Source organism: Callithrix jacchus, chromosome 6 (assembly GCF_049354715.1).
Source record: "Callithrix jacchus isolate 240 chromosome 6, calJac240_pri, whole genome shotgun sequence".
Lineage (NCBI taxonomy): Eukaryota > Metazoa > Chordata > Mammalia > Primates > Cebidae > Callithrix > Callithrix jacchus.
Genome location: NC_133507.1, coordinates 130,899,646 through 130,926,200, shown reverse-complemented (window position 1 = coordinate 130,926,200; position 26,555 = coordinate 130,899,646). Strand labels below are relative to the sequence as shown.

General features: G+C 49.9%; 1 protein-coding gene and 1 pseudogene across 9 annotated transcripts; one reads left to right on the top strand and one right to left on the bottom strand.

The window, feature by feature from the left end:
• The first annotated feature begins 239 nt into the window (after positions 1–239).
• On the top strand, positions 240–8,416 carry LOC100401380 (mitotic-spindle organizing protein 2B). 8 transcript variants are annotated; one of them, XM_078329172.1, is made up of 4 exons: positions 240–684; positions 908–1,056; positions 5,430–5,554; positions 8,170–8,416. In XM_078329172.1, the coding sequence occupies exons 1-3, from the start codon at positions 410–412 to the stop codon at positions 5,525–5,527; spliced, it is 522 nt and encodes a 173-aa protein (XP_078185298.1). In that variant the 5' UTR covers positions 240–409; the 3' UTR covers positions 5,528–5,554; positions 8,170–8,416. The 8 variants fall into 8 exon arrangements, with proteins under 8 accessions (XP_078185298.1, XP_078185299.1, XP_078185297.1 ...); XM_078329173.1 differs by having other exon boundaries at positions 240–761; XM_078329171.1 differs by lacking the exon at positions 5,430–5,554.
• Positions 8,417–9,198: 782 nt separating this feature from the next.
• LOC100402367 (tubulin alpha-3 chain-like) lies at positions 9,199–24,287 on the bottom strand (annotated as a pseudogene). The gene is made up of 5 exons (XR_008482087.2): positions 24,227–24,287; positions 22,062–22,284; positions 20,981–21,129; positions 19,693–20,373; positions 9,199–9,552 (listed from the first exon to the last, which is right to left on the bottom strand). The product of XR_008482087.2 is annotated as a tubulin alpha-3 chain-like (transcript).
• Between the last annotated feature and the right edge of the window lie 2,268 nt (positions 24,288–26,555).

Here is a 26,555-nt window from a genome sequence, read left to right as displayed (position 1 = left end):
GCCACGCCCCGCGGCCAGGCGGGAAAAGCGTCTCTACCACGTTGGGCAGCTACCTCAAAAGGCGCCTGCGCAAAGTGAAGGCCGGCCGGGCGTGAGAGGAAGCAGGGAGGGAGGAGTGTGGGGAAGTGCGCCTGCGTAGTGGCGGCCTCCTGCCTCGCGGTTAGGCTCTCGCACAGCAAGAAGAGCGCATGCGCATAAGCATGGTGGTTGATTAGGGCCCCACCCGAGGAGCGTTCCCTAGTGGGGCACCTGCGCGGACCAGAAAATTGCAGGCTTTCTTGTACCAGGCATTACTGAGCGCCCAGTGTATGCCTGGCATTGGGCTGGGTGCTGCCATCTAAGTGAGCACGACCAATGCAGTCTATCAGGGAGGCCCTGACCGCCAAACTCTGGGCCCTTGCGGTCCATCATGCCACCCTCGACACCTGGCACGCTGCCCAGCACACCGTTGGCGCCCAATAACTGTTGTGCTCGAATGACGGCCGCGGAGGTCCGGCGCTGGCGCTACAGGGAGAGGGTGGCGGGCGCCGCCTCTAGGGGACGCGACGCAGGAGCTGCGAGGCTGGGCCCACCTCCCCGCGGGCGATGCGGATGGCGGCGCAAGGTGCAGGGCCAGGGCCCGGGTCGGCGGCGTCCCCGGGGCTGGAGGTGTCCCGGCAGAAGCTGGCGCTGCGGCGGAAAAAGGTGCTGAGCGCCGAGGAGATGGAGCTTTACGAACTGGCGCAGGCAGCGGGCGGCGCTATCGACCCCGATGTGTTCAAGTGAGCGGGCGGGGTGGGGGTCGCACGCTCGCCCATCACCCTGACCTCTGCTCTGGAGATCCGCCGGGCCCGCTGGTCGGGAGGAACCCCCAGTCCTTGTCGGGTATTCAGGGAGGGCTCACCGGCCCTGCGTTTGTCCCCGCCAGGATCCTGGTAGACCTACTGAAGCTGAACGTGGCCCCCCTCGCCGTCTTCCAGATGCTCAAGTCCATGTGTGCCGGGCAGAGGCTGGCGAGCGAGCCCCAGGACCCTGCGGCCCTGTCTCTGCCCACGTCGAGCGTGCCCGAGACCCGAGGTCAGAGCCGGGCCTGCTGTCCCTGCCCCGGTGGCGGTGGCGGCAGGCGGGGATGGGGCAGGCGCGGCACAGCAGCGAGCGGTGTGGCCCTGTGTGGCCAGGCCTGTTTGTGGGGTCTTGACCCAGCACCTGCAGGGCCTATCCGTGGGCTCTGCTCCGGGGCCTTGCTGCTAGCCTTAGCAGGCATGTCTAGGTCAGGTGGACACAGAGTACATGCCCCAGGCTGGTCCAGGCGGGCTAGGGCTCCTCCTCTCAGCTCCCTCCCCACCTCTTCTCTCAGGCCTTCATCCCACAAAGTCGGGAATCAAGACAGTTTGGGGCTGGGCACTGTGGTTCCCGCCTATAATCCCAGCCACAACGGGAGGATCGTTAGAAGTCATGAGTTTGAGACCAGTCTGGGTGACAGGGTGAGATCCTATCTCTAAATATGTTTTTCAATAGACAGTCTCAGTTCCTGTCCTGTGGCATTAAAGCTTCCAGGGAAGTACCCAAGGAGCAGGGCAGGCAGAGGTCTTCCTGCCACCTCCTGCCTGTACCCTTCTTGGGCCCAGTTCTTATGCAGGGACTTGGACAGCCTGGCCAGCTTCCCTCTGAGGATTGCAGGAAGGGAGTCAGACACAGAACTCCCAGGGTGCAGAGGCCTGCAGGGCCTCCTCCCTCTTCAGCGTGGTGACTGGGCTGAGCAGAATGCTGGGGCTGAAAGTGTCATGGTGGAGCCTCAGCCCCTGCTCATCCCCCCTGCATGTTGCTTCTGCTTCTGACAGCTCTCTGAAATTCAGCAGAACCTCCCAGGCCAATGAAAGGAGGCCCAGAGCTGGCTCCCTGCCTGGAAGCATGAGGACACCGCACAGGCATCCTGAGAAGGGGTGGAGAGCAGGCTGCCTTCATGGGGGTGTGCCCCAGGGCCTGGGCTCCCAGGCCTCCTGTCCTGAGAGGCCCCGGGCACCTGCGTGCTGGCTTCCTCACTGACCCGTGCTCTGTCTGCTCTCTTTGTGTCTCTCTCTGACCTCCAGAGGCCTCCTTTCTCTCTGCCAGGAACAGTAGCCCCCCTGGGAGGCCCTCCTTTTCCTCTGGCCTGCAGCCTGCAGCCTCTCCCGGTCTGCTCCACAGCCTGGCTGCAACATATTCGCCTCTCTCTCCAGGCCCCCGGGTTCCCTCTGCCTCTCTTGCTGCCTGTTCTCTCCTTTTGCAGGTTGCGTTTATTGGCTTATCTCAGGGGAGTTGGTGCTCTCCCTTGTTTCCATGGAAACTGCCTGGGGCCAAGAGGCAGCTTTGAGCCGCAAGGGCAGGACCAGGCAGGCCACCGCTGCCCTGCCGCTAAGCAACAGGGCACAGTTTCTGGTTTGGTTTATTAGTGACATGGTGTGGCAGTCTCTAGACCCCACAGTGTGTGACAAACACCTCAGCCTCTTGGAATCTGTCCCCTACCCGGACAGGAAGTCTGGGAGCTGAAACAGGGGCTCCCACCTTCCCCCAGTCCCCTGGGCAGCACCACATAGATGTCATGTGCTGGTCCCACAGCCACACTCTAGCACTCAGCCCCCTTGCCCATCTCACTCCTGAGTTGGGGCCACTTCCCAGGCGTCACCAGATGTGATGAGGCTAGGGGCCCATAGCCAGGAGCCTATGAGAGCCCAGGGGTCTCCAAATGCACCTCCTGCATGCACCTCCCCACAGCGCCCACCTCCCTGCCACCCCGAGCTCAGGCCCAAGGGAGGATGGGGAGGGGCTGATGAACAAGCTGGAGTAGGAGTGCACGGACTGCAGGCTGAGATGAGCAATTGAGGGACAAGTTTCCAGCAGGAGGGAGAAACTGGGAACAGAGGCCTTGTCACTCCAGGGGATGTTGCTGCTCACTCAGGGGCTCTGGGTGCCAGGCCCAGCTCTCAGTGCAGAAGGCGTGGCAGGGAAGTGAGATGGTCACACTCAGTCCAGTGAGAGGCAGTGAGGAAAATCGTTAGCAAGGCCGGTGTGTTGGCTCACACCAGCACTTTGGAAAGTCAGGGCGGGTAGATCCCTTGAGCTCAGGAGTTCAGGACCAACCTGGATAACATAGCAAGACCATTCTTTACAAAACACACAAAAACTCGCCAGGCAGGTGTGGTGGTGTCTGTCTATATTCCCAGCTACTTGGGAGGCTGAGGTGGGAAGATGGCCTGGGCCTAAGGGGATTGCTGCAGTGAGCCGAGATCAGGCGACTGCACTCCAGCCTGGGTAACAGAGCAAGATCCTGTCTCAAAAAAAAAAGAAAAAGAAAAACCGCCAGGAGATAGGAGGAGGCTTCAGAGCCCAGAGAGCAGCACAGGTTACACGGGGCAGGGCAGGAGGGGTCGACAGGGCCCCACACGTGTGAGCTGGGTGGTGGGAGGGGCTGGCGAGGCAGAGTGCTATCCAGACAGGCCCGGGGTGGGAGGAAGGAGGTGGAGGGACACAATCAAGATGTATGTGGGGGTTGTGGCACTGGGATGCAGGCAGAGAGGGGCCAGGAGATCAGGGGGTACCATGTGAGCAAATGGGGGCTCCGAGAGAAGTGGGAAGAAGCCCCTAGCACAGGGACAGGAGTGGCCTAGAGTACTGGGCCCCTCAGGGTCGTTTGTTTCTCGAGGCTCTGTCCTGGAAGCATAGCCCAGGCCCGGCCCTGTAGGCTGGGCAGCAGAAGGCCAGGACATGAGGGCACAGAGGCCCCATGGGGATGCAGGTGGAGGGGACATGGGGCAGACATGGCGCCACACCAGGAGTGTGCTGCTGAGTGAGAGGCAGAGGCCACAGATGGAATTGTGAGAGCTCTGAGGCCCGCATCTTATAGCATCTGACCACATGGAGCTCCGGCTGCCCCAGTAATGGCAGAATCTGGGACAGAGGACATAAGGGAGTTTGTGGGAGTGATCCGGCTAGGGGGCATGGAGGCCATAGATTTCCCTCAGGACTCGGGTGTGGAGTTCTCCAGGCTGCGGGCCAGGCCCATGGGAGCCTGCCTCTGTGAGCTGCAGCAGGTGCCCCAGGTCCTCTGGATGCTTGTCCACCAGCTGTCCAGATGGCCTGCAGGGACCACCATCACCAAGCTCACTCATACCCACAGGGAAAGGGAAACAGAAAACCAGAAGCACAGAGGAGCAGTGCTTGTCGTGGGGAGGGTCTGGAGTCATTGAGGGAAAAATAAATTGAGTCCAGCATTTTGTTTTAAGTTTAGGGAAACTATACATTTGAAGAGTTGTCCAGAGTATATCAGTTGATGTTTGGAGTGTGGAAGCCGTGAGTCCTACCTGAGCTGTGCTGCCTGACACAGGAACCACGAGCCACGCATGGCTGGCATGGCCATTGCACTGCATGTGTTATGCACAGCAGATATCAAAAGACAGAAGGGAGTGCAAAAAACCCACTGCACTTTGGGAGGCCGAGGCTGGTGGATCTGTTGAGTACAGCAGTTCAAGACTAGCCAGGGCAACACAGTGAGACCCAGTCTCTACAAAAAATACAAAAATTAGCAGGGCACGGTGGCACACATCTGTAGTTCCAGCTACTTGGGAGGCTGAGGTGGGAGGATTGTTTGAGCCTGGGAGGTCGAAGTTGCAGTGAGTGCACTACTGCACTCCAGCCTGAGTGACAGAGTGAGACTGTGTCTCAAAACAACTCCAATGTGAATGAGGTTGGGCATTGTGGCTCATACCTGTAACCCCAGCACTTTGGGAGGCTGAGGCAGGAGGATCATTTGAGACAAGGCTGGGCAACATAGCAAGACCCCATCTCTACAAACAAACAGACAAACCAAAAAAAGAACAAAGACTAATGCAACGTCTTATGAATAACTTATGTACTGATTACATCCTGAAATAATACATTGGATATTTTAGATTAAAGTACTTAAGCTTATTATTATTTTTTTTTTTTTGGAAACAGAGTCTGTGTCACCCAGGCTTGAGTCCAGTGGCACACTCATAGCTGACTGCAGCCTCAAACCCTTGGTCTCAGGCGATCCTCCCACCTCCTCTTGAGTAGCTGGAACTACAGGTGCACACTACCACACCTGGCTAATTTTTAAATTTTTTGTAGAGATGGAGGACTCACTATGTTGTCCAAGCTGCTCTCGAGCTCCTGACCTCAAAAGATCCTTCCACCTTGGTCTCCCAAAGTATTAGAATTACAGGCATGAGCCACTGTCCCCTGCTGAGTCAGGCTGTTTTTAATATTCAGTGGTCGTTGACTACTTTTGGCACTTAGGAAGGCCCTGCAGGGACCAGGCCCAGGGGCATCAGTCACCCCACCCTCACACCCCAACCTCCAGCCGCACTTGGTTCAACTCCACTGCCTAGCCCATCTGACTCAGCCCCTCCCAAGGGAGCAGGGCTAAGCAAAGCTGGTTTTCCCACTGCAAGGTGCTGCAGGCCATTCTCCTTTGGCCCTTCTCGTCCTTCATAAAGTAAAGAGGCCTGAACAGGATTCCCCACTCACCCTGAGAGCACGTAATTCGTGAAGATTTCCAGGATTTTCTTACCATCAGGTATGGCTTAAAGTTATGTTGGTTTCATATTTCCAGGGCTTGTCAACCCTGTCAGATTGAAAGATAAAAATTATTAGCCAGTTGTGTCCCGGTGCTTGTAGTCCCAGCTACTCTGGAGGCTGAGGCAGAAGGATCCCTTGAGGCCATGAGTTTGAGACAGCAACGAACTGTGATTGCATCACAGCACTTTAGCCCAGGTGACAGAGCAAGAGTCACTCTCTAAACGCCCCCACCCAACACACACACAAATCATATGATTATTTGTTCTTTTCTACTTCCCTCTCATCCTTGTTTCCAGAAGGGACTGGGTCAGTACTGAGGGGAGGAGAGGAAGCTCAGATGGTGCAGACTGAAGGGAAGCTGGCTCTGAGTCAGGCCCAGGTCTGGGGCCTGCTGTGTTGCGTGCTGTGGGGAGCAGGGCATTAGTTACCCTGAGAGCGCATGGGCTCCTGAGCACCCGGGTTAGGACATGGCTACAGAAGATCTGACTCTGTCAGGTCTGGCCCGTGGAGGGTCTGTGGGCTCAGAGGAGGATGCTGGCCCAGTATGGGAGCTGCTGCAGGGTGGCAGGGCCCGTTTGCTCATAGAAGACAGAATCCTCACCCCAACCAATCAGTGGGGACTAGAATAATCAGTTTGTACCGAAGGAGACACGTGGTGACCGAACGTTCTCTGCTTTGTGCCTTTTTCACAAGCCACTGCTGGGCTGTGGTGGCCAAACATCACCCAACACATGTTCCTGGCTGTGCCCCTCCTTGGCTCAGGGCAGCCCTGACTCCATCGTTGTTGAGTCAAGTGTGCCAAGCTGACAGAGTTCCAAGTGTGACACTGCTGTAACCCTCACCACCCACCAGGCAGGAATGAGCACAGCTCTCATTCTCTGAGGAAGAACTCCAAAACTCATAAGGAGGGCTGCCCTATCCCTGCAGGGCATGGGGAGACTTCATGGTATTAGCATGGAAAGGGAGCTGGAGGTGCCTCTGGAAGAGCCAGGGTCCACCACGTCTCAGACACAGGAGTCTTCACTTGTTCAAAGTGACAAATGGTGAAACAGAAATGACCTAAAGGATCCCTAGACACCCGGTTGCATCTTTTCTCCTAGAACGCAGTTTCCCATTGCAGGCTGTTTGCATTTGATAAGAGGCCAGGGAAGGACCAGGATTGAGGTTAGGTGTTCTGATAGCTGGACCTTTGTCTGGAGTCACCCTAAAACTGGTGGCAGGGGAGTTCTCACAACGGACTGCCCCAAACCTCCCCAGGATTGAGCTAGCTAATGCCAGGGTGATTAGTCCAAAGATTTTGTTAGGGAACTTACATATGGAGGGGGCTGCAGTGTGGCCTCATGAGGCACAGCCAGGAAAGAGGTTCTGCCTAGGCACAGCTGCAGTGTGGAGTTAGGAGTTTGGCCCCGGTGGGGCCAGTTTCCACATGCTTAGCAACATGTCAGATCTTTCAGTGTTTCACACAACAACCTAAACATGTTTATCAGTGTCTGGGAAGAACAAACCCCAGCCAGGGTTTGAGCCTGCACGGGGAACATGTAGCTGATTGGGTCAGCGTGGTCGAGGCACTCGGTCAGAAAAAAGGAAAAGCTGGGGGGATGAAATGGGTGACCCAACACTGTGAGTCGGGCAGGGGACACATGCCCTGGTTAGAGCCCACGGGGCAGACCCTGCCAGGCCGGAGCAGGGGAGAGTCCTGGCCAAGGCACTCCACATAGGGGGCTGTGACCCCACAGGCAAGCCTAATACCCAGGCCCGTTTGTCCCCTAGAGGGTCCTCTCAGTCAGTCTTGCTGATGCCGTCAACACCCTGAGTCCAGGGAAGTCCATCCCATTAAAATAAAGCTCTGGCCCAAGTGTGGTTGCAGATCTTTCTGGGCTATCTTCACGAAAAAGAGTAAAGTGAGCAAATTACAAATCAATGAAACTGAACCAGTGGTCTTCATCCGAGTGAGACTGGTGGTCAGAAGGAAAGTCTCAAAGCACTCAGACTGCGGCAGTAACCCTGTCATAGAATCTGGCAGCTAAACCCGAGAGCAAGAGGTTTGACCACTATTTGCAGAACACTTGGGTAGGAAGGTAACAATGTAAGAGCTTACAAAATGAAAATCAGCAACCTGATTCTAGGACTTGGTGACTGGAATACTTTCTGCCTGTCACTGCCTAGGGCAGCTCAGATGTATGGTCCAGTGTGAACACACCTGCTGCTGCACCTGCTGCTGCTGCTGCTGCTGCTGCTGCTGCTGCTGCTGCTGGCACCATCAGGGCAGACCAGGTTTGCTGCCCAGGCCAGGTGTGGACCAGATGCACCTACCTTTCCCTAGATGGACCTGTGGCGTGTCCTTTCAAAACGTTCCCTTGGCAGTTTGCTCCTTGCATGGATTCTCTTCTGGGACACATCAGAAAGGATGCCCTGTACACTGCCAAGGGCTTGTGGGACACGGCCTGTCTTTATCAGTTCTGAGCCTCAGGACTCAGGGCTGATGCAGGGCCTCTAGCTGAAGTAGCTTTGACAGAAATGTATAAACGCAAATGTTTAAGGAGCACAAGTACAGCAGGTGCTGCAGTTACCAGGCTCACCCATTTCTAATTATTGTGCTTTGTGTCTCCTCAGGGAGAAACAAAGGCAGCAGTGCCCTCAGGGGAGCACTGGCCCTGGCAGAACACAACAGCCGCGAAGGATCCAGCCAGAGGATGCCGCGCCAGCCCAGCGATACCAGGCTGCCCAAGGGGGGTGGGCCTGGGAAGAGCCCTATGCGTGACAACACCTAGGATGGGGCAGATACTTACCACACCACTGTCCCTAGCAAAGGCTACATGTTATCTCCTTCAGTTGATAATAAACCTTTCTGAGATTCAGAGGGTCCGGGTCAGACATTCTGTACTGTTTTTTGGCAATATTAAGGCACAGACTTAGAATAAGGTTTCTGTGCCTGTCCTGGTTGTGCCACAGGTGAACTAACTGGGTCCCTTCACCATGAACTTCCTGGACCTGAATTGGATTTTGAGAAAAGGTGTCTGGATTACCAGGTCTTCTACAAATAGATGTCAACAAACTTCACTTGAAATGAAACGTGGGAGATTTTCTACCAAGACGATTGAGTGCTGAGGGCAGGGAGGCTGTGTGTGTGCACATGGAGGGTGAGCGCTACCTTCCAGGTTATCGTGGAGCACTAGGGTCACCATGGGTGTATTGTGACCTTCTGCAAATGCTTTGCAGAACTCAGTTGACACTCCCCCCTTCTAAAATGTCCTGACCTTACACATTTGATCCACAGCTTTAGGGATTTTAGGGACAAGCCCCATCCACAGACCTCAAACACTTCTTGTCTCTTTTTAGCCAGCATGACCCATAAAGAAGCCCAAAAAACTGCAGTCAGTTGAAAACCCTGCTCTCCTAGAATTTAGGAAAACTACACATTGAAAACTTGGCTTTGAAGAAACACTGGTTTCCCCGGGTTAAGTTACTTCTGTGGCAGCTCCTTAAGTATGTACGGTCCTGTTGCACCCAGCCCCACACCAGGGCAGGCTGGCACCCCACCACTCCCCATGCAGGCTCTAGGGTCCCACCCGCTCCTGTAGGCAGCAGTAAGCAGCACAACACACATAGGTCTTGGTTTTATACAGAACCTTTATTTGCAAACAATTCGAAAGCAGCCATCCTGGGGGTGGCAGGGGAGAATCCACCACACCCTCCCCTCAGTATTCTTTGACTTCTTCCGCCTCAGCCTCCACGGAATCCACACCCACCTCTTCATAATCCTTCTCCAGAGCTGCCAGGTCCTCGCGGGCCTCGGAGAACTCCCCCCTCCTCCATGCCTTCCCCCACATACCAGTGCACGAAGGCCCGCTTGGCATACATGAGATCAAACTTATGGTCCAGGCGGGCCCAGGCCTCCGCGATGGCTGTGGTGTTGCTCAGCATGCACACAGCCCGCTGTACCTTGGCCAGGTCTCCCCCAGGGACCACCGTTGGGGGGCTGGTAGTTAATGCCAACTTGCCAGAGAAGGGGAAGAAAGCAGTCCGTGAAGCTTATATTAAACCTAGAAATGGTAGCTATTTTTCCTCAAACAGAAGACACCCTGTAGGTGACCAGGAGAATGCTCAGCTCACCTCACAAATGTCACTAAGCCCTTTCTCTGTGCCAGGCAGGGTGATAGTTTCAGACAAATAGAGAGAAAGGAACCTTGGAGGTAGCTACCTTGGCGGGATCCCAATCTACCTTTTAAAGGCTGTGTCCTAGCAACTGTGACATGTGATAGGTGCCAAGGTGAGAAGTCTTCCCTCTCAAAATGTATGCTGCTTGTCTTCTTTGTAGATTACAATAAATTCTGTAGCTAAACTTTTTCCACCCAGAGAGATTCAGAGTACAAACTCTTCCCCAAGGTACCATGGGGAATATCATACCCACCAAACAAGCCACTGTTGCTATGCAAAGGCAGCAGATCATGGGTCAACAGTCATATGAATGCTGCTACCACAGTAGCAGGAAACGGTCCATGTGCCGGCTTAAGTAGGGGGTGACATTCCAAGGTGGGGTCCAAAGGGGAAGCATTCCAAGTTTCAGAACTTGGGAATAACATGACCTGAAGTCCTGGCAGCAGTGCACAGGGTCAACTAGAGCAGGGGTCAACAAACTTGTTCTGTCAATGACAAGATCAGGCCAGGTGTGGTGGCTCAAGCCTGTAACCCCAGCACTCCGAGATGGGAAGATCACTTGAGGCCAGGAGTTTGAGACCAGCCTGGCCAACATGGCAAAATCTCATCTCTACCAAAAATACAAATATTGGCTGGGCGTGATGGCTCTTACCTGTCATCTAGCACTCTGGGAGGCGGAGGCAGGTGGATCACCTGAGGCCAGGAGTTCGAGACCAGCCTGGCCAACATGGCAAAACCCTGTCTCTCCTGAAAATACAAAAATTAACCAGGCATGGTGGCAGGCACCTGTAATCCCAGCTACTCAAGAGGCCGAGGCAGGAGAATCGCTGGTACCCAAGAGGCGGAGGTTGTAGTAAGCAGAGATCATGCCACTGCACTCCAGCCTAGGTAACAGCGTGAGAGTCTGTCTCAAAAAAAAAAAAAAGAGAAGATCATAATACAAATTCTAGGCCTTACAGGCCACATGACTTCTGTCACACCTATCCCACTCTGCTATTGGATAGCAAAATCAGTCTGCAAATGAAGGAGTGTGGTGGGTGTGTTCAGATAAAACCTTACTTAACAAAATTAAGCAGCTAGTGCTAACCCCTGAAAGAGAGGAAGAGAGGCCCAGAGTAGGAAATCCCAGTCACAGCCAAGTACAGTGGTCTCCCCAGAGGCAGTGGGGGTCTAAGCTAGAGGCGGCAGGGAAAGCATAGCACAAGGACGCACATGTCCAACAGAGAGAAATGGGACCAGATTTACTGACCAACTATTGGAAAACCTGAAAGGGGGCAGCAAAGTTTCTTTCGTGTCAGTGGAAGGTAGGGACAGATTTTGTATCTGAGGCAAACCCAGGCCAAAATTACTATGCTTTTCAGGAAAGAAAGATGTTGCTGGGTGTTTTTTTTCAGACAGTGTCTTGCTCTGTCACACAGACATTGGGGGGATCTCAGTTCACGGCAACCTCTGCCCCTCAGCCTCCTGAGTAGCTAGGACCACTGGAGCACACCACCACACCTGGCTAATTTTTTGTATTTTTGGTAGAGACAGAGTCTCATCCCATTGCCCAGGCTGGTCTCGAACTCCCAAGTTCAAGCAATCTGCCTTGGCCTCCGAAAGAGCAGGAATTACAGGTGTGAACTACTGTGCCTGTTGCTGTTTTCATCACAAAGATTCATTCTTTCTTTAAATCAATAATTCATTCATTCTTTCTAAATCAAACACTCCATAAGACAGTGGAGTGAAGGACTTAGTGAAGCAGTTTATAGTAATGCTCAAGTTAAAATAAAATACATATACCATCCACGTGATTCCCCAAAATGCCCATAAAATTCCTACTAAGCTCAACCTACCTTTTCTTTTTTTTTTTTTTTTTTTCATGTTTACAAAAGCTTTATTTGTAACAGGGAAAAACTGTCAATCACTCAAATGTCCGTCAGCGGTATGAAGAAGAAAACAAACTTGGTATCGCTATGCAATGGAACATTACACGGCAATATAAAGGAAATAAACAATTCATACATACAAGGCATGGATGATTCTTAAATTAAGAATGCCAGTGAAATACGTTAGACATGAAAGTGCCTAATGTATTTATATTAACTCCTAGGAAACACGCATTAGTGTTTGGGGACAGAAGGTAGTTGAGGGGTTGCCTGGAGATGAGGTGTGGCGGTAGAAAAATGGGATAAAAAAGTTAAAAGGATTATAAAAAAGTTTGGCGAGCAATCTGTCTGCTCCTAATTTCGATCATGATTTTACAAATGACTACCAATATCAAAACATCAAATTTACACTTTGCAGTTTACTGGATATCAAATATTCTAAATAACGCCTTTTTTTTCTTTGAAAGAAAGAACTTTGGTCTTTGTGCACAAAGTTAGTTTTATTTATTTATTTTTTTTTTTGTTTTTTTATATTATTGTAAATAGTATTGTTTTTCTTTTTTTTTTTTATTTTTTATTGGATTATAGGTTTTGGGGTACATGAGCAGAGCTTGCAAGACAGTTGCGTAGGTACACACATGGCAGTGTGCTTTGCTTTTCTTCTCCCCTTCACCCACATTTGGCATTTCTCCCCAGGCTATCCCTCCCCACCTCCCCCTCCCACTGGCCCTCCCCTTTTCCCCCCAATAGACCCCAGTGTTTAGTACTCCCCTTTCTGTGTCCATGTGTTCTCATTTCTCATCACCCACCTATGAGTGAGAATATGCGGTGTTTCATTTTCTGTTCTTGTGTCAGTTTGCTGAGGATGATGTTCTCCAGATTCATCCATGTCCCTACAAACGACACGAACTCATCATTTCTGATTGCTGCATAATATTCCATGGTGTATATGTGCCACATTTTTCCAATCCAGTCTATTATCAATGGGCATTTGGGTTGATTCCAGGTCTTTGCTATTGTAAACAGTGCTGCAATGAACATTCGTGTACATGTGTCCTTATAGTAGAACGACTTATAGTCTTTTGGATACATACCCAGTAATGGGATTGCTGGGTCAAATGGAATTTCTATTTCTAAGGCCTTGAGGAATCGCCACACTGTCTTCCACAATGGTTGAACTAATTTACACTCCCACCAACAGTGTAAAAGTGTTCCTTTTTCTCCACATCCTCTCCAGCATCTGTTGTCTCCAGATTTTTTAATGATCGCCATTCTACCTGGCGTGAGATGGTATCTCAATGTGGTTTTGATTTGCATCTCTCTGATGACCAGTGATGATGAGCATTTTTTCATATGACTGTTGGCCTCATATATGTCTTCTTTCGTAAAGTATCTGTTCATATCCATTGCCCACTTTTGAATGGGCTTGTTTGTTTTTTTCCTGTAAATCTGTTTGAGTTCTCTGTAAATTCTGGATATCAGCCCTTTGTCAGATGGGTAGACTGCGAAAATTTTTTCCCATTCTGTTGGTTGCCGATCCACTCTAGTGACTGTTTCTTTTGCCGTGCAGAAGCTGTGGAGTTTCATTAGGTCCCATTTGTCTATTTTGGCTTTTGTTGCCAATGCTGTTGGCGTTTTGTTCATGAAGTCCTTGCCTACTCCTATGTCCTGGATAGTTTTGCCTAGATTTCCTTCTAGGGTTTTTATGGTGCCAGGTCTTATGTTTAAGTCTTTAATCCATCTGGAGTTAATTTTAGTGTAAGGTGTCAGGAAGGGGTCCAGTTTCTGCTTTCTGCACATGGCTAGCCAGTTTTCCCAACACCATTTGTTAAACATGGAATCCTTGCCCCATTGCTTGTTTTTGTCAGGTTTATCAAAGATTGTATAGTTGTATGTATGTTGTGTTGCCTCCGGTGCCTCTGTTTTGTTCCATTGGTCTATATCTCTGTTTTGGTACCAGTACCATGCTGTTTTGATTACTGTAGCCTTGTAGTATAGTTTGAAATCCGGTAGTGTGATGCCCCCGGCTGTGCTCTTTTTGCTTAGAATTGACTTGGCTATGCGGGCTCTCTTTTGGTTCCATATGAAGTTCATGGTGGTTTTTTCCAGTTCTGTGAAGAAAGTCAATGGTAGCTTGATGGGGATAGCGTTGATTCTGTAAATTACTTTGGGCAGTATAGCCATTTTCACGATATTAATTCTTCCTAACCATGAACATGGAATGTTTCTCCATCTGTTTGTGTCGTCTCTGATTTCGTTGAGCAGTGGTTTGTAGTTCTCCTTGAAGAGGTCCCTTACGTTCCTTGTGAGTTGTATTCCAAGGTATTTTATTCTTTTTGTAGCAATTGCGAATGGCAGTTCGCTCTTGATTTGGCTTTCTTTAAGTCTGTTATTGGTGTAGATGAATGCTTGTGATTTTTGCACATTGATTTTATATCCTGAGACTTTGCTGAAGTTGTTTATCAGTTTCAGGACTTTTTGGGCTGAGGCAATGGGGTCTTCTAGGTATACTATCATGTCGTCTGCAAATAGAGACAATTTGGCTTCCACCTTTCCTATTTGAATACCCTTTATTTCTTTTTCTTGCCTGATTGCTCTGGCTAGAACTTCCAGAACTATATTGAATAGGAGTGGTGAGAGAGGGCATCCTTGTCTAGTGCCAGATTTCAACGGGAATGCTTCCAGTTTTTGCCCATTCAGTATGATATTGGCTGTTGGTTTGTCATAAATAGCTTTTATTACTTTGAGATACGTTCCATCGATACCGAGTTGATTGAGGGTTTTTAGCATAAAGGGCTGTTGAATTTTGTCAAATGCCTTCTCTGCGTCAATTGAGATAATCATGTGGTTTTTGTTTTTGGTTCTGTTTATGTGGTGAATTAGGTTTATAGACTTGCGTATGTTGAACCAGCCTTGCATCCCCGGGATGAATCCTACTTGATCATGATGAATAAGTTTTTTGATTTGCTGTTGCAATCGGCTTGCCAATATTTTATTGAAGATTTTTGCATCTATGTTCATCATGGATATTGGCCTGAAGTTTTCTTTTCTCGTTGGGTCTCTGCCGGGTTTTGGTATCAGGATGATGTTGGTCTCATAAAATGATTTGGGAAGGATTCCCTCTTTTTGGATTGTTTGAAATAGTTTTAGAATGAATGGTACCAGCTCCTCCTTGTGTGTCTGGTAGAATTCGGCTGTGAACCCGTCTGGACCTGGGCTTTTTTTGTGTGGTAGGCTCTTAATTGCTGCCTCAACTTCAGACCTTGTTATTGGTCTATTCATAGTTTCAGCTTCCTCCTGGTTTAGGCTTGGGAGGACACAGGAGTCCAGGAATTTATCCATTTCTTCCAGGTTTACTAGTTTATGCGCATATAGTTGTTTGTAATATTCTCTGATGATGGTTTGAATTTCTGTGGAATCTGTGGTGATTTCCCCTTTATCATTTTTTATTGCATCTATTTGGTTGTTCTCTCTTTTATTTTTAATCAATCTGGCTAGTGGTCTGTCTATTTTGTTGATCTTTTCAAAAAACCAGCTCTTGGATTTATTGATTTTTTGAAGGGTTTTTCGTGTCTCAATCTCCTTCAGCTCAGCTCTGATCTTAGTAATTTCTTGTCTTCTGCTGGGTTTTGAGTTTTTTTGATCTTGCTCCTCTAGCTCTTTCAATTTTGATGATAGGGTGTCAATTTTGAATCTCTCCATTCTCCTCATATGGGCACTTATTGCTATATACTTTCCTCTAGAGACTGCTTTAAATGTGTCCCAGAGGTTCTGGCACGTTGTGTCTTCGTTCTCATTGGTTTCGAAGAACTTCTTTATTTCTTCTTTCATTTCGTTGTTTACCCAGTCAACATTCAAGAGCCAGTTGTTCAGTTTCCATGAAGCTGTGTGTTTCTGGGTCGGTTTCTGAATTCTGAGTTCTAACTTGATTGCACTATGGTCTGAGAGGCTGTTTGTTATGATTTCTGTTGTTTTGCATTTGTTGAGCAGTGCTTTACTTCCAATTATGTGATCAATTTTAGAGTAGGTGTGATGTGGTGCTGAGAAGAATGTGTATTCTGTGGATTTGGGGTGGAGAGTTCTGTAAATGTCCACCAGGTTTGCTTGCTCCAGGTCTGAGTTCAAGACCTGGGTATCCTTGTTGATTTTCTGTCTGGTTGATCTGTCTAGTATTTACAGTGGAGTGTTAAAGTCTCCCACTATTATTGTGTGGGAGTCTAAGTCCTTTTGTAAGTCATTAAGAACTTGCCTTATGTATCTGGGTGCTCCTGTGTTGGGTCCATATATGTTTAGGATCGTTAGCTCTTCTTGTTGTATCGATCGTTTTACCATTATGTAATGGCCTTCTTTGTCTCTTTTGATCTTTGTTACTTTAAAGTCTATTTTATCAGAGATGAGAATTGCAACTCCTGCTTTTTTTTGCTTTCCATTAGCTTGGTAAATCTTCCTCCATCCCTTTATTTTGAGCCTTTGTGTATCCTTGCATGTGAGATGGGTTTCCTGGATACAGCACACTGATGGGTTTTGGATTTTTATCCAATTTGCCAGTCTGTGTCTTTTGATTGGTGCATTTAGTCCATTTACATTTAGGGTTAATATTGTTATGTGTGAATTTGATACTGCCATTTTGATTCTAAGTGGCTGTTTTGCCTGTTAGTTGTTGTAGAATCTTCATTATGTTGAAGCTCTTTAGCATTCAGTGTGATTTTGGAATGGCTGGTACTGGTTGATCCTTTCTATGTGTAGTGCCTCTTTTAGGAGCTCTTGTAAAGCAGGCCTGGTGGTGACAAAATCTCTGAGTACTTGCTTGTTCGCAAAGGATTTTATTCTTCCTTCACTTCTGAAGCTCAGTTTGGCTGGATATGAAATTCTGGGTTGAAAGTTCTTTTCTTTAAGAATGTTGAATATTGGCCCCCAGTCTCTTCTGGCTTGTAGTGTTTCTGCCGAGAGATCTGCTGTGAGTCTGATGGGCTTCCCTTTGTGGGTGACCTGACCTTTCTCTCTGGCTGCCCATAGTATTCTCTCCTTTATTTCAACCCTGTTGAATCTGACGATTATGTGCCTTGGGGTTGCTCTTCTTGCGGAAAATCTTTGTGGTGTTCTCTGTATTTCCTGCAATTGAGTGTTGGCTTGTCTTGCTAGGTGGGGGAAATTTTCCTGGATGATGTCCTGAAGCGTATTTTCCAGCTTGGATTCATTCTCTTCATCCCCTTCTGGTACACCTATCAAACGTAGGTTAGGTCTTTTCACATAGTCCCACATTTCTTGGAGACTTTGTTCATTCCTTTTTGCGCTTTTTTCTCTGATCTTGGTTTCTCGTTTTATTTCATTGAGTTGGTCTTCGACTTCAGATATTCTTTCTTCTGCTTGGTCAATTCGGCTATTGAAACTTGCGTTTGCTTCGCGAAGTTCTCGTATTGTGTTTTTCAGCTCCTTTAATTCATTCATATTCCTCTCTAAGGTATCCATTCTTGTTATCATTTCCTCGAATCTTTTTTCAAATCTTTTTTCAAGGTTCTTAGTTTCTTTGCATTGATTTAATACATGATCTTTTAGCTCACAAAAGTTTCTCATTATCCATCTTCTGAAGTCTAATTCCGTCATTTCGTCACAGTCATTTTCCGTCCAGCTTTGCTCCCTTGCTGGTGAGGAGTTTTGGTCCTTTCTAGGAGGCGAGGTGTTCTGGTTTCGTGTGTTTTCCTCCTTTTTGCGCTGGGTTCTTCCCATCTTTGTGGATTTGTCCGCTGGTCGTCTGCGTAGTTGCTGACTTTTCGTTTGGGTCTCTGAGTGGACACCCAGAATGTTGATGATGAAGTATTTCTGTTGCTTTGTTTTCCTTCTACAAGTCTAGCCCCTTCGCTGTACGACTGCTGAGGTCCGCTCCAGACCCTGCTTGTCTGGGGTGCACCTCGGCACAGCGAGGGATGCTACCAGTTTCTTTTTCTGCTCTCTTTGTCCCAGGATGATGCCTGCCTAATGTCAGTCTTTTGGATATAGAGGGGTCAGGGAGCTGCTTGAGGAGACAGTTTGTACTTTATAGGGGTTTAATTGCTGAGCTGTGCACTCTGTTGTTCATTCAGGGCTGTTAGGCTGCTATGTTTGATTCTGCTGCAACTGAGCTCATTAAAAAACCCCTTTTTTTTTTTTCTTTTTTTTTCCTCAAATGCTCTGTGTTGAGGGGTTTGGGCTTTATTTTTGGATGTCTGATCAGGTGTCCTGCCCAGCTAGAAGGCAGAGGAGCCACTGTTTGGCTGCCGAGGCTCCGCCCTGCTGTTGTGTGATTCGTGCTGTTCCTGCCGGCTCTGCTGTGGTCTCCGCCACGCCCTGCGGCGGAGTCTCTTTGTTGTAGCGTGTTGCCTCAGCAACGGCAGGCTGCGTCACAGTGGGCGTGTATCTCAGTAGGGACGGGTTGCCTCGGCAACGGCTGGCTGCGTCAGCAATGGGCGTGTATCTCTGTTGGGGCGGGCTGCCTCGGCAACGGCTGGCTGCGTCAGCAGTGGGCGTGTATCTCAGTTGGGGCGGGTTGCCTCGGTAGTGGTGGACGCCCCTCCCCCACAGAGCGTCTCGGACCGTCTACTCGGGATAGTTTGAAATCGCGGTTTTGTTCGTCCAACTGGGTATCCCAATTCCTGCAATCCCCTGGGCTGGGCTACTGTCCAAGTCTCATTCAGTCTCAAGTCCAGCCCGCTCAAGTCTCAGGTTGCCGGTTCAACAGGGCACCCAGACAAGCGCGCCCTGTGGGGATTGCTGGGTAGGGCCGGCCGCCGCCGCCCCAGCTGCCTGGCGTCCCGTGTCTTTTTTGTACTTGGGAGTTTCCCCGTTCTGTGGGCAACAAAGATCAGTCTGGAAATGCAGCACTGACTCACCGTTTGCAGATTCAACGAGAAAAGCTCCAATCCTGGGTTGTTCTCACAGCGCCATCTTGAGTCCTCCTCAACCTACCTTTTCTACATGAATTCTACCACCCAAGAAAGGGGCACAAAAATCCTTCAGAAAATATCTTATAAAAAAAAAATAAGCTGTCTCATGCCTGTAATCCTAGCACCTTGGGAGGCTGAGGTAGGTGGATCGCTGGAGCCCAGGAGTTTGAGGCCAGCTGGGCAACAAAGTGAGGCCCTGTCTCCACAAAAAAATACAAAAATTAGCTGGGTGTGGTGGTGTACACATGTGGTCCCAAGGTACTTCGGAGACTGAGGTGGCAAGATCACCTGAGCCCAGGAGGATGAGGGTACAGCAAGCTGTGATCATGACACTGCACTCCAGTCTGAGTGAGAGTGAGATTCTGTCTCAAAGCGATAAATAAACATGGCCAAGTGTGGTGGCTTGTGTCTATCATCCCAACACTTTGGAAGGCCAGAATGGGCAGATCACTTGAGGCCACGAGTTTGAGACCAGCCTGGCCAACATGGCAAAACCCCATCCCTACTAAAAATACAAAAGTTAGCCAGGCATGGTGTGCATGTCTGTGGTCCCAGCTACTCGAGAAGCTGAGGTGAGAGAATTGTTTGAGCCTGGGAGGCAGAGGTTGCAGTGAGCCAAGATCACACTACAGTATTCCAACCTGGGGGACAAAGTGAGACCCGTCTCAAAAAATAAATAAATAAAGCTCGCCACAGGATGTATACTATGATGACTCAGAGAGTTCAAAAGCCATCAATGGGCCAGGTGCTGTGGCTCATGCCTGCAATCCCAGCACTCTGGGAGGCTGAGGCGGGTCGATCACCTAAGGTCAAGAGTTCCAAGACCAGCCTGGCCAACAGGCAAAACCCCATCTCTACCAAAAATACAAAAACTATCCAGGCATGGTGGCGCATGCCTGTAATCCCAGCAACTTGACACAGTGAGGCAGAAAAATTGCTTGAACCCAGGAGGTAGAGGTTGCAGTGAGCCGATATCACACCACTGCACTCCCAGCCCAGGCAACAGAGCGAGATTCTGTCTCAAAAAAAAGACATCACTGAATCAATGATTACTCTGGTTTACTAATTTATGCCCGTGTGCCTAGCCCATGAAATGGGTATGGTCTCCCCAAAGGATGCGGACCTGAAAGGGCAGCATTATTCTGTGCATCTGCTGCTTGCTGAAAGGACTCTACATTACCCAGTCATACCTTAAATCCAGTTGGGCACCAATCCACAAACTGGATGGTGCGCTTGGTCTTGATGGTGGCGATGGCTGCATTCACATCTTTTGGGACCACGTCCCCCCTGTACAACATGCAGCAGGCCATGTATTTGCCATGGTGAGGGTCACACTTGACCATCTGATTGGCTGGCTCGAAGCAAGCATTGGTGATCTTGGCCACAGACAGCTGCTCGTGGTAGGCCTTCTCAGCTGAGATGACCGGGGCATAGGTGGCCAGGGGGAAATGGATGCGAGGGTATGGCACTAGGTTGGTCTGGAATTCTGTCAAGTCCACGTTCAGGGACCCATCAAATCACAGGGATGCCGTGATAGAGGACACAATCTGCCCAATCAGACGATTGAGGCTGGTGTACGTGGGACGCTCGATGTCCAGGTTGCGTCGACATATGTCATAGACGGCTTCATTGTCGACCATGAAGGCACAGTCAGAATGTTCCAGGGTTGTGTGGGTGGTCAGGATGGAGTTGTAGGGCTCCACCACGGCTGTGGAGATGTGGGGGGCTGGGTAAATGGCAAACTCTAGCTTGGACTTCTTGCCGTAATCCACTGAGAGCCGCTCCATGAGCAGAGATGCGAACCCAGAGCCAGTGCCACCCCCAAAGCTGTGGAAGATGAGGAAGCCCTGCAGTCCCGTGCACAGATCTGCCTGAGGGAAACCACACAATGTGAGTCAATGCCCGTGGAAGCCACACCCCAACCTCCACCAAGCCAGGGCCTCTTCTCTTTGCCTCTGAAGAGTTGATATGGATTCAAATCATCCGTAATGAACACGCATAACACTCTGAAACAAAGAAAAGCAGATAAAGATCTACAAACAAATCACCATTACAGACTCGGTAGGACTCAAGATGCTGGTCTAAGTTTTTGATTGTTTGAGACAGTCTCGCTTTGTCACCCAGGCTGGAGTGCAGTGGTGCAATCTTGGCTCACTACAACCTCCACATCCTGGGTTCAAGCAATTCTCCTGCCTCACCCTTTCAAGTAGCTGGAAGTACAGGTGTGCACCACCACCCCTGGCTAATTTTTGTAGTTTTAGGATAGACAGGGTTACACTATATTAGCCAGGCTGGTCTTGTACTCCTGATCTCAGGTGATCCACCTGCCTCAGCCTCCCAAAGTGCTGGGATTGCATGTGAGAGCCACTGCACCCGCAGTGATGCAAGTCTAAGTTTTGATCAAATGACCACCACTTCACATTCTAAGGCCTACCCTCCCATGCAAGACAACGCCCACCTGAAGCCTTCTCTTCTTACCTGTTTGCGGATCCGGTCCAGGACCAGGTCGACAGTCTCCTTGCCGATGGTGTAATGGCCTCTGGCGTAATTATTGGCTACATCTTCCTTCCCGGTGATCAGCTGCTCCGGGTGGAAGAGCTGCCTGTAGGTCCCTGTGCACACTTCATCTACAAAAGAAACCATGTGTGCTGTGAATCTTTAAGGCCTGTACTCACCAAGATGGACACATTCCAGGACTGTTCATTTCTACAAAGTACATGCTGTTCAAAGTACGTGACCTACATGTCGTAGGTCAAGAGTGGCAGTGGCTGGTAGAAAATGTCTGTGTGATAACCAGATTGCAAGTGCAATTTATGACTCTAGAAGTTAAACTCAGCCTGCAGTATAAAGAATAGTACGACCAGTTCCCAGTGAAAGGAAATAAGCTTTCCCACCCTACACAGGTAATTCTACACATACCTAATTCTATCCTACATGTAGCTACATCAAAGGCTGTTAAGTTAAAAACTCTTACAAACTGGGCAGTCACCAGGTCAGTGTGACTTCTGCAGGCAGTCCCATCAGGGTACCCTGTGTGGCCAGGGTGTCACAGGCTTTCAGGTGACACTGTCATCTCCTGTGGTGGGGGGGGGGGCACTGAAAGGTGCTCTGTAGTGCTCCTTGGCAACTACCTCAGGCTTCTAATCTGAAGGGAGTAAATGACTGTTCTGTACTTACCTTCTATGCCTAAGATGCAGGTCAAGACTCTCGTGCACCAGCATAAGAGAGTGCATAGCATTCGGGAGGAAACTAGTGCCGCCGCACCCTGCAGGCGGGGCCACCTAAGCAGGGCTGAGGCAGCCGCGAGGGAACCTCTCCACAGCCCACCTTACTGCTGGCAAAGCAGCTTTTCCCTGTGTGTCAGGTGTTCCCAAATTAGGAGCCTAGTCTCACAGATACTTTCATCACAAACCTTTCAGTTTATCCCCTAACACCGCCATAGGCATAAGCTTGTCTATTCCATCCTTTCTGCAGGGGGATTCAAAGGAGATCACATGGGGCTTTACCAGTGCTCCCCCACTCTCCCAGGAAAGCTGCCATCCAGTGCCAGGGCACCTACCGACCACGGTGGGCTCCAGGTCCACAAACACTGCTCTGGGTACGTGCTTGCCAGCCCCAGTCTCACTGAAGAACGTGTTGAAGGAGTCGTCCCCGCCACCGATGGTTTTATCACTTGGCATCTGACCATCGGGCTGAATTCCATGTTCAAGGCAGTACAGTTCCCAGCAGGCATTGCCGATCTGGACACCTGCCTGCCCCACGTGGACAGAGATACACTCGCACTGTGAACCGGAACATAAATGTGGGCGCATTCATTTTGAGGCAACTTGAAACTATATGGCATGCAAAATATTCTAATTTAATAATTGTATAGTGTTTCAGTGTCTGGCACTTTCACAATGGGTATTTCCTAGAAGGGTTAGGTGACTGACCCAGTCATCCCTGTGAAAACTAACTTGCTCTAAACCGTCCTAGCTACTAAGTTCTAGAGGTAGCCCTAGAACCTGTTTGCCACTACAAAAAAATTAAGTTATTTTAAAACTTAGAAGCCATGTAATGGCAATAATCAACTCCACATTATAGCCAGTCACAGTAATTCTCTGAAGAATATATAGCGGTTTTCTTATTACGTCCTGACCAAAGGATAAGGTAGTTGGGTTGGGTAAGGAAATACAAAGTCAGTCCCAGGCCACCATGGTTCAAGCCCCGTTGCTCAGTATGTGTCCTCTCTCTGCCCGCCAGATCTACCCTCCATCATTCACCACCAGCTCTGTGCTCCTGGAGGCTGACCCATGAGGACAGCATCAGAGGCTGTCTTCACCCCGAGTTCTTTCTGGTTTGGTCAATGGCAGGAAGCAGCAGGAGACTGGGAGAAGAGTGGCGTCAGGGTACTTCCTCCTTGGCCCCTTCCTGCCCAGCTGCTGTGGGTGATGTGAATCCCTCCATCGAGGCCACACTTGTGGCAGGCAGGCCTCTTCATAAAGCTACCTTCTCCATTTCTTGTAACCACTCCTTTTCTCCACCTCTTGAAGCCTAGGAGTGTAATGGCTCCCAGATGTCATCAATACTGGGACACTGCACTATCCTTTGGTGGTTACTTTAAGCCCTGCCAAGCCAGGTGTGGTGGCTCATTCCTGCAATCCCAGCACTTTGGAAGGCTGAGGCGAGAGGATTGGTGGGGACCAGTTTGAGACCAGCCTGGGTAACATGGTGAGACCCTGTCCCTATGAAAAATTTAAAAATTAGCCAGGTGTGGTGGCACACACCTGTAGTCCCAGCTTCTTGGGAGGCTGAGGCAGGACGACTGCTGGAACCCAGGGGTTCAAGGCTACAGGGAACTGTCATCCTGCAACTGTGCTCCAGCCTGGGCAACAGACCATGGTGCTGAGCCGTCTCAAAAAAAAAAAAAAAAAGGATAACTGACAAACCATGGCTATTCAGACTTGGGAATCTGTTCTTTATGTTAATGGGTTGCGTTTTAAATTTGTTTTGGAGGTAGAATCTCTCTCTGTGGCCCAGGCTGGAGTGCAGTTGTGCCATCACGACTCACTGCAGCCTCAAAGTCCCTAACTCAACTGATCCTCCCACCGCAGCCTCCCGAGTAGCTGAAACCACAGGCCCGTGTCACCACACCCAGGTAATTTTTGTATTTTTTTTTGTAGAGACCATGTTTCTCCATGTTGTCCAAGCTGGTCTTGAACTCCTGACATCAGGTGATCTGCCTGCTTCCACCTGCCCAAGGGCTAGGATTCCAGGTGTGAGCCACCATGCCCAGCCTAAGGTGTTGCCTTTAGGTGAATGTGACAATGTTTCAGCAACGTCTGACCTTCAATTCCTAATCTGTCCAATGTTCACAGCCCCAACCCCCAGCAGCAAAACTCAGTCGTTTCCAGTAGCAAAGACGTCTGGACTGGAAAGCGCAGGCAGCGCTCTCCGGTTTTCAGGAGGTGACGCCACCATCTGCTCTCTGGAGGACGGGACACCACCAATGGTCCCTGTCCACCTACTCAAGGCCGGCCGCTTTGTCTAAAACGAAAGCCGCTGTCCCTACTCTGGGACACGAAGCCCGGGGGGACGATCCTGTGTCCTCGTGTCCCGCCCTAGACCCTGCATCCTTCTCCAGCCTCCTCTCTGTCCCCAGGACCGCAGCATTGTCCCTCTGTCTAGCCGAGGCCAACTTCGTCTGCCTGGGCATCTGTGGGTAGGGAGTGGCCCGGGCCTTACCATGGTGAACTCCGCAGCTGCAGCCCAACACTACTACCCGACCTCAGCTGCTGCCACCACTGGCGAAACTGCAACCTCGTGCTCTCGTCCGCTGCCCGGGATTGGCTCACTGGTGCTAGGCCACCATTGGCTCGGAGTTCCTAAGAGGCAGACCGAGGGCCAGATCCCAGTTGTGATTGGCCATTATGCAACACGTGTAGTGGGAACGCTCTCTGATTGGATGCAGGATTGGAGGGAAGGCAGCCGTGTCTTCTGACCGGGGTGGGGGTGGGGAGGGTGGTTGTATCGGCTACTCCATTGCCTTTGTGGGTCACAGTATGTAGCCTTGCACATAAGCTCCTAGCCTGGCACTGCCCCTCCCCGATTGCCCCAGGCCTGCTCCTCCCCCCCCCATTCAGATCTTTGCAAACAAGGACTCCTCTGAGAGGCCTCCCCGCCAACGACCCAAGTCACAGCAGCAACACAGTCATCCCCGGTTCCCCCCCAGCACCCAGGAAGTGGCAGGATTCGATCACTTTTGTGAGTTAAAAGGAAAAATTGCGCCGGATGCAATGGCTTACACCTGCAATCTCAGCACTTTGGGAGGCCAAGGCGGCAGATCACCTGAGGTCAGGATTTCAAGACCAGCTTGGCCAACATGAAGAAACCCTGTTTCTACTAAAAATACAAGAAAAATTAGTCGGGCATGGTGGTAGGCACCTATAATCCCAGCTACACGGGAGGCTGAGGTAGGAAAATCGCTTGAACCCAGGAGGCAGAGGTTGCTGTGATCCGAGATCACACCACTGCACACTCCATCTTGGGCAACAGACCCAGACTCCATCTCAAAAAAGAAAGAAGAAAAGGAAAAAGGGAGGCAAAATTAATGTAAGTGGAGAGGTTGGGCCAGGTACAGCAGCTCAAACCTGTAATTTTAGTGCTTTGGGAGGCCCCAGCAGGAGGATGGCTTGAGGTCTGGACTTGGAGACCAGCCTGGGTAATGTGGTGAGACCCACCATGCCCGTTTCTACAAAAAATAAAATGAAATAAAAAATAGCAAGGCATGGTGGTGCATGCCTGTAATCCCAGCTACTTAGGAGGTTGAGACAGAAGAATCCCTTGAACCCAGGAGGCGGTGGTTAAGTGAGCTGAGATCGAGCCACTGCATTCCAGCCTAGGCTACAGAGCCAAATTCTGTCTTGGAAAAACAAAAAGTATAGTTTATTTGGGCCAAGTTTGAGACATGCAATCCTGGAGATGCAAGTTGTCTTAATATACACTCTGATTAGCAGCAGTTACAAGTGGGCTTTTAAAGGAAAAGAAGGGGCGGTTCCTAAGTTGTTTACTAAGAATTTTGAAAACAGAGGGGGAGTCTTGCTATGTGGCCCAATTGATCTTGAACTCCCACCTCAGCTGGCCTGGCCTGAGGAATTTATATTAAAATCACATAAGCTATTTATTGGGCCAAGTGTGGTGGCACCTGTAATCCCAACACTCTAGGAGGCCAAGGGGTGCAGATCACAAGATCAGGAGTTTGAGACCAGCCTGGCCAAGATGGTGAAACCCTGTCCCTACTAAAAGCACAAAAATTAGCCAGGCATGGTGGTTGGTGCCTGTAGTCCCAGCTACTCGGGAGGCTAAGGTAGGAGAATCACTTAAGCTTGGGAGGCAGAGGTTGCAGTGAGCTGAGATCACACCATTGCACTCCAGCCAGGGCAACAGAGTGAGAGAGACTCTGTCTCAAAAAAAAAAAAAAAGAAAAGAAAAAGCTATTTATTGGCTCTGCATTGTCTTTTGTATCACAGATTCCAGGAATAGGAAGATGACGGGTTAAGGTAGTCAGGAACAAAATGCCTTTAAACAGTCGCCCGGGACATGGGTATGAGGTAGGTGACTGAAGTCCCATATTCCTGACCTCTGGGCCTGATAGATTCTGCACACCTCTCATAACTCAAGGTGCTGTGAACACTTTTTCTTTTCTCATTTCTTTAGTGAGAGGGAGTGGGTTTATGGCCACCAGGAAAGGGGAAAGCACACCCCTGTCCCGGAAAGAGCAGAGTGGGGACCCAATACCCATTTTGGAAGAGTTGAGAATAGTCACCTGATTTTTTCTCTTTATTTATTTATTTTTTTGACACTGGTTCTCACCATTTTGATCAGGCTAGACTCAAACTTCTGAGTTCAAATGATCCCCTGCCTCAGCCTTCCTTGTAGGCCGGGACTACAGGCGTGTGAGTCTTCCCAGTTTGATTCTTCCTTTCCTAAAGATCATGTTAGTGTGTATTCAGTTCTGGGAAAAGCACCGGAGGAAACATGCTGGCTTACCCCCAGCTCAACACCAGAATGCAGC